Below are 7,567 nucleotides of genomic sequence, written 5' to 3' on the forward strand. Positions count from 1 at the left end.
AACCAGAACCTCCAACTTCTCCAAATCTCCCAGTGCGGCGGCTTTTCAACAGTCCCCTGCAAATCCTCGCCCCCTGTCTGCATTCTTCCTGATTAAATAAAATTGGAAACCACAATTAAATCAAAGGGTATCATAACTTAACCTTCACTCACCATATCCGCCGGGACATTACTGGACATCTTGCCGCTTGATATAAACACCCAGATGTTCACGGGGGAAAAACACACACACAACAAAAAGGAGCAGTCTTCAAGCCACAGAAATCAATGCTAACGATCTCCACAAGCTCGCGATGTGCTTTCCAAAATCTGAGTGATTTGGAAGTCTAAGCGGGGGCCTGGCCTCGGTTCTGTGCAGAAGGGCGTGATCCCCAGGATGCGAGATGCCGGGGCGCAGGGCACTACGGCAGCGGAGCAGCCTGTGGTCGTCGTCGTCAGCAGCAGCCCCAGGACCAGCCGCGCCAGGTGGACCGAGCCGAGTGACACAAGGGCATGGAGCAGTGGGAGGGGGTTAAATGCGGGCCCGCGGTGATTCACACTCGCGCTGGAGTCCTCATTAACCAGCAGAATGCCCCGACTGGAGGTACACAGATAACTATGCAGCTACACATGGACGCGTAAGCTGAGTGGCCGGCAGGGAGAAACGGGCTCACCTCGCGCCGCTGGGGCCGGGCCGCCCGAAACCACTCTCAAGGGCATTTAACTCGTTGCTAGCCAAGCTCGAAGTCCGGGGCAGCGTGTGGGGGTGGGGGGAGCTCGAGCCAGGGAGAGAGACCTACGGCCCCTCAGGACTCAGGCCACAGGCGCCTCTGGGCCGCAGCGGCTCTCGGGGCGCATCGTCTCCGTTCCTCTGCGCTCCCCTCCTGCCTTCCCCTCCAGTCCCTGGCCTCGTGAGCTCCCTCGACGCAGACTCCGGCTGGTCTCCTCCGGAAGAGGCTGGTCTTTCCTCTTCTCAGCCAGGGAACGGCTTCCTCTCACAGCTTGGTCTCTCCTCCACTTTTCAGTCCCAAAAGCCGCAACCACTTCCAGTCATCGTCCCTCAAGCCAACATGGCGGTAGTGGCAGCGCGTCGGTGGCGTCGGCCCGAACGCCAGCCGGGGGACAGAGGGAGCTCACCCCCACTTACTTGCTGGTGCCACCCCCGCGCTCCCCCTTGCGGACACCAAGTGCGTCAATACGGAATCCACCTTAGAGCATCACGGGAAGTGTAGTCCATGCATTCCCCGCACCCCCCCCCCCACCACCACCTTTGAAGCCACACCCCTCCTAGTAACAGTTGCTGGGAAAGGAAAGCTCGATTTTGCCCATCCCCAGCCCAGGAGTCAAGTGTGATCGGCATATTATTGGGGAGGGAATAATTCTGCACAGAGAAGTTCCCTCATGTACAACCTACACACAGATTTAGAATGCAGTTTACTTCTAAGCAGAATGATTCGTTTTATTGACAGCGCGCTCTCCACATCCTGCAGTCTGAAAGCGTTTTATATAGTGACTTCCTTTGTCTCCTCAACATTACAATTGGAAGATCAGAGGCAATCATTGATTTCCAATGAGGTCATACAAGTTCAACAGGAACGTGGATCTTGTTAAGCAGAGAAAATGTTTGAATATGTGTTTCCTGAAGACCCAGAGCCGTAAAACTACAGTATAGTTAATTGAAATTACTGAAAACTGCATTAGATACAATAATGAATAATGCTAAAGCTACATCATGAAATAGCTACTACAAACTACACAGGGATTCATTACTTTACCAGGCCAGCCCCTAAATTCTAATTAACTCAAAATGTAATTGAAAACCTATAAACCTGGAGAGATTAGCAAATAACACACAAAATAATACCATTAGAGATATGTGAAGAATGTGTCTACCCCAGTTTTAGGAACAAAATGCAGAAACCACAAATGTCTAACGGAATCTATATTTATGTCTCTCTTGGTGCTTAGGCAGAGTATTTTAGAAAGGGCAGTCTCAATACCACACCTGTGTAAAAATGCCAACAGTCTTATAGTCTGAGAGCCACCTCTGCAGCGAATGGCTGTGACCTTATCTGTAGGACAGTCTTGCCTTGACTACCTTCCACCATTAAAGTAGAAAGAATTTATGCAGGCAAACTAGATTGTTTTGTAAGTAATAATGCATCATTTGGTGTGAAATGTTAGTACTTGTTCATTCAGCAAACTATGCCAAGCACTGCTAGGCATCAGGAGTTTAAAAATGGGCAATCTGGGCACTGTCCATAGCAAATTGTGTCTGGCAGCTTGTCATTCCCTACAGTGACCTCTTCAGTCTGGTTTGTCTCAGGGTGGTAACTCACAGGACACACAGAGTGCATACCTCTTGAACAGTCTAGCAAATTCCCAGCACTGTTCAGGGCTACCCCATCCTGTGGTGAGTTAGGTTGGTAACCAAAGTATACACTGGGAGGAAAGTACCGAGAGAAAATAAAGGCCCAAATCACACTACAATTAGGCCTCAGGACTTTGTCTAGACACTTCTGAGTCTATACCTCCATAATTTTCCATGGCCTTGGTACTTGATTATTCACTTTCCTCATTTAGAAACCCCAGAGACCTTCTCAGACCTCCAGAAATGAGGGCAGTTGAAAGGGATTCAGTTGACCAATGAGTTCAGAAGGAATATTGGAATATATTTGGAAGGCTCTTGCTCACAGAATTAGTCCCTCAGCCTACCCCTCATGCCAAATTTTATCCAACAGTTGCTTTGACCAAGGTTCTGCTGGGCCTCCAAGCTACTACTATAAGAAGGAAAGCAAGGAGCGTAAGATGGCAGGGCTCATGCAAGTGTCAGCTCACACCTCTTTTGCTGCTTTTCAGGGGCCATATGGCCAGGCTGTAACAACCACCACAGCCAGCCCACAACCTTGGCAGTTCTGACAGGACATTGCTCTTTGCTGCCAGTTACCCCTGCACCACTGCAAAAGACCACATACTTCAAGTAAAGTCACCGCACCCAGCTCTATTTCCAATCACTCTCATAGGAGACACTGAGACATTGTTCTCAGTAAAACTCATTTTAACTCTTCCCTGAGAGAAGGCTTGAGAGCATTACTGAACACTGCGTAGATTCTCTTATATCCATCTACTCTCTGCTTCAAGACTCAGACAGGTGAGACAGGAGGCTGCAGAAAAAGCCCAGCTGTCCACAATAGGGAAGGGCAGCATTTTCTTCATCTGGTTACCCAATTGTCAGCATCAATCTGAAGAAAACGAGTGACATGACTTTTTTTTATTATGAAAAGTAACTTCATAGGAAATCAAAAGACCTGGTTCTGTTACAAATCAGCTGTGTGACCTTTGCCAAGATGTTACCTCCCTGAACCTCCATTCTTTTATCTGAGTAGGTAGAACTATATCTCTAAGGTCCCTTCTAAGAGTTTCTAGTGTCAGGCCCCAGAAGACTGGCACATGACACCCATGATCTGTTAAAAATATCTCCCCCCGCCCAAGCCCTGGCTGGCGTAGTTCAGTGGATTGAGCACACGCCTGCGAACCAGAGGATCACGGTTTGATTCCCAGTCAGGGCACATGCCTGGGTTGCAGGCCAGTTCCCTACAGGCCAACTCCCAGCAGGGAACACATGAAAGGCAACCATACATTGATGTTTCTCTCCCTCTCTCCTTCCCCTCTAAAGATAAATAAATAAATAAAATCTTAAAAAAAAAATCTCCCCCCAAATGACTGCTCATGAGTATGATGGGGTTTTTTTTTGGGGGGGGGGAGGAGGGGGGATGTGATGAAAACATTCTAAAATTAACTTATGATGATGGTTAAACAACTCTATAAATATACTAAAAGCCATTGAATCAAACACATTAGCTGGTGAGTTTATTTTTTATTTTTAAAATTATGGTAAAATACACATAATATAAGATTTACTATGTTCTTAGGTGCACAATTCAATGTCATGGTCAGGAAGAGAAAACACATGGGCCAAGACCTAAACTAGAGGCTAAAGAAAAAGGTGCAGGGAAGGAAAATGGCTGAAGCTCAGAGTACTGCATGGGAGTGGATCAGGGGTAGAATAAGACAAGGGCAGGAGAAAGAAACTGGCCAATCACCAAGGTCTTTGCAATTTTGGTTTTACAAATTGCTTTGGATCTACTCCGTCCGACAGCAAATGGGATCCACTGAAAGGTTTTGAACTAGGGAATATTGTGATAAAATTTGTTTTTATAAAAGGATGGAAAAAGGCTTTTGAACTCTAATAGTACCTTTTGTCTGTATTTTGGGGGTTAGTTGTCATGTGCACGACCTCTTGTACTCACATAACTTAAAAGTTCTTAAGGGGTCCGGGAGATGATCAAACCTCAACTATTCATTTTACAGATCAGGAAGCTACCAGTTTCATAGGAGAGCAGGCTGACTCCTAACACAGAGCTTGTCTCCGACCAACAATCTTCTACAAAAAACAAGGAGGACTTTTAATCACTCTGCTGCATAATGTATTCAACTCAGTACGCATTTTCTTTTATTTTTAAAGTAAAAAGTAATATTGATAATATGGAAATTCTAGAAACTAGAAAAACTATTCTGGTTTTTTTTGTATATTTTCTTCCACGTTTTTTGGTGTACATGAGATCACATATTTATGGTATACTGAGTTTTTCTTTGAAATACTAAATCAAAACTCATTTTTAAACATTAAAGAATGTGCATGTTTACAAATGGCTACTTATAAATCTTGTACTCTTCATTTTTAAAGGCTGCATGCCATTCCACTGCTTCAACGTCCTACAATTCATGCAACCATTTTCCCTGTGGAGGCCATGAAGATTGTTTGTAATTGTACACTCCTTGTACATATAAATCTGTCTGCACTTTAAATTAGTTGTTTAGGCCAGAGTTCAGACACTGTTGTCACTGAGTCAAAGTCAAAGCATTTCTGTGGCTCTTGAATGGCATAGCCAAGTTATTTTCCTGAAGGATTTCCCTACTTAGAATGCTACCTACCAGTAAGAAACCAACTTACCATCCTCACCCCTACCCCAGCCCTTCCATGTATCTATAGCTCTATCTACACGTACATACACCCTTGAAACAGTAGCGGTATACAGTGATGACTGGGGAAGGTCTGAGCCCCTCCCCAATAATCTCACCAACTCTCCTCAAGTAAAGATACAATCCAAGTAAAAAACAGCGTTTGCTATGAAAGCACAGCTTCCACAACACACTCATGTGCCAAAACACACTGGCATGCATGTCACACTTCAACCAGACAGGAAACTCCTCATATTTAGAAATTCCGGAGCTATCCCTGCCTGTGTATACTCATTTATTAGGTTAAAAAAACCTAAACTTCGCAGTTGCTTGTTGTGCATTTTGATAATTTTTATAAGATTGAGGCTTCTTCTGTGCATAAGAAACAAACAATTTCCAACAGTTGACCCTGAGCCAGCAGAAACGGTGCATTCAGCACAGTAAGGTCCAGGCCAGTTTTGGGCTAAACCAGGGAAGCCTGCCTGGCCCTAAGCTGGGGTGGCCTCCACCTGGGGTGGGTGCATCCCAGCTCCTTTGTGGCATGAGCCTGAGATTCTGGCAAAGACAAAAGCAGTCTCTCCTCATTTTCTGCTGGTTCCTTTGGAATACTCATTTGGGAGCTTATTCTCTGTCATAACCCTGGAGTTTTAAGGGTCTTTGTATCCTCAGAACTTGGCATAGTGAATCAATAACACCCAAGAAACATTGTCAACAAGTGCATTGAACCCTTTTAAATTCTTTTCCCCGTTCTGTGATTCTATAAAGCCAGAGATTACCCTTTAATATTATGTTCAGACCCAGAGCTATGTCTCATGAACACAGAAATGATACTCAAGGCTTAGCTCAGTTGTTCTCCCATGACAAAGTATATGCCAACAGAAAGGAAGACAATTTTTGTGTGAATGCTGGAGTTCACTTTTGAAAACACAAGAGTTATCTTTTTAATGGCAAAAGTTTTAAGCAATTTTTTGTAAGCATTCAACCATGGATGTTGTGCAGTCTAAATTCATAGGCCACCATAAAAGTAATGCTTGTTTTTTTGTGTGTTTGTTTGTTTGTTTGTTTTGTCTCTTAGGGACATCCCACAATGCCTTCCTTTGTGACCTGACCCTACTTTTTCCCATACTGTTGAATCAACTAATGTTCAAACTGGCAGAATTTTTACACATGACATCATCTCCATCTTTTTGAACAAATGAGGAAATAGAAACTTCTTGAGAAACAGTCATGTTCCCTCTAAGTTTCAAATGAACATGAGAATGAGTTTCCTTTAAGGTATTAAAGAAACAAAAAGACAGAATGGATCTTGGTGGCTTTGTGTATTATTGAATCATTACGTAATTTTGTTTTAAGAAATGACATATCCCGCATAAGTATAAAATGTATTATCAAACTGATATCCTAAAACACAATCAGTATTGCTGATTTCCATTATCATAGAAATCAGCCCTGGATCATAGGGTTAGTCAACGAAAAAAATTTTCAGTGCTAAAAGTTCAAATTCAACCCAATTAAATAAAAAATCCTATATAAGCATTACATCCCCATCAGTGGAGACAAGAGAACTCTCTTTAACCCTAATTTTGGCATGAACTGTAAATTCTGCTTCTTCAATCACATAACATTTACCATAGTCATTTTGACACTAGTTTTTTGATTGACTGGTTCATAATTATTTCACACTCTTCAAATTGAGTTTTTCTATTCATCAATGGAGATAGCGTCACTGTTTTTTCAATAAACATATTGTGCAATGTATTAACATTTAAGAGAGCGGAATGAAGAATCAAGGAGAGGTTTCTCCAAAGCCTTGTGTTTGCTCTTGATGCCTTTCAGTGTGATACATTTACAGGGAAGTCACAACAATTGGAGAATGGCCTCTGTTGGTGCTGATTCAGTTCTTGAGTCAGGCCTTATTGAACAACTGCCCATGTGGCTGAATTTCATAGCCGTGTTTCCTAAACTGACTAATCCAGTTAGTAGGTGCCTCCTCCAGCATGTCCATTGGAGACTTGACAGGGAGCCTACCTAACCGTCTTCCAGGGGTAGCGGCATTAAGAGAACAGATTGCTCTGTTTGTCTGGGTGTCTAGTCTATTGCATCAGGGGCCTTTATATCAGATTGCCATATCATCATTTTTGGGAAGACTGAGGCATGATTAATTTATCGCAATGACAAACTTAAAGGGAAGGCCTGAAGTGAACTTAAAACGACAGATGAGAGAGAGAGAGAGAAATAACATATTCATTACGAATGTGAATCCTGGATTTAAATCTTGCTCTGCCATTTACTAGATGAGTAAATCTGGGCGACTTATTTGATTTTCTCATCTACAAAAATTAAAAAATAAAAAATGAATCAAAAAGTAGAAAAATACATACCTTTAGAATATTACATTAAAATATGGTATAGATTTGTCTCATTCTATTTTCCTGCTTGCTAACATTTTCATGTGTGATAGTGACAGGACTAAGCCAGCTTCTCTCTGGGTATGTATTTTCAGCAACTTGTTTGTGCTAAGCTCACATCTATCCATACTGTCTGCCTTTTGTTACAGAGACCAATGG

The 7,567-nt window shown here is 43.1% G+C and overlaps 1 protein-coding gene across 1 annotated transcript in view; it reads right to left on the minus strand.

The window, feature by feature from the left end:
• UBL3 (ubiquitin like 3) overlaps positions 1 to 1,144 on the minus strand; it is a 72,570-nt gene extending 71,426 nt beyond the window's left edge. The window contains exon 1 of the mRNA XM_037048220.1: positions 153 to 1,144. Within this exon, the coding sequence (XP_036904115.1) occupies positions 153 to 179 (27 nt within the window). The 5' untranslated portion in view covers positions 180 to 1,144. The remainder of the gene's footprint in view (positions 1 to 152) is intronic.
• Positions 1,145 to 7,567: the final 6,423 nt, after the last annotated feature.

This window comes from Sturnira hondurensis, unplaced genomic scaffold, assembly GCF_014824575.4.
Source record: "Sturnira hondurensis isolate 20B ecotype Veracruz unplaced genomic scaffold, ASM1482457v3 Scaffold0006413, whole genome shotgun sequence".
Lineage (NCBI taxonomy): Eukaryota > Metazoa > Chordata > Mammalia > Chiroptera > Phyllostomidae > Sturnira > Sturnira hondurensis.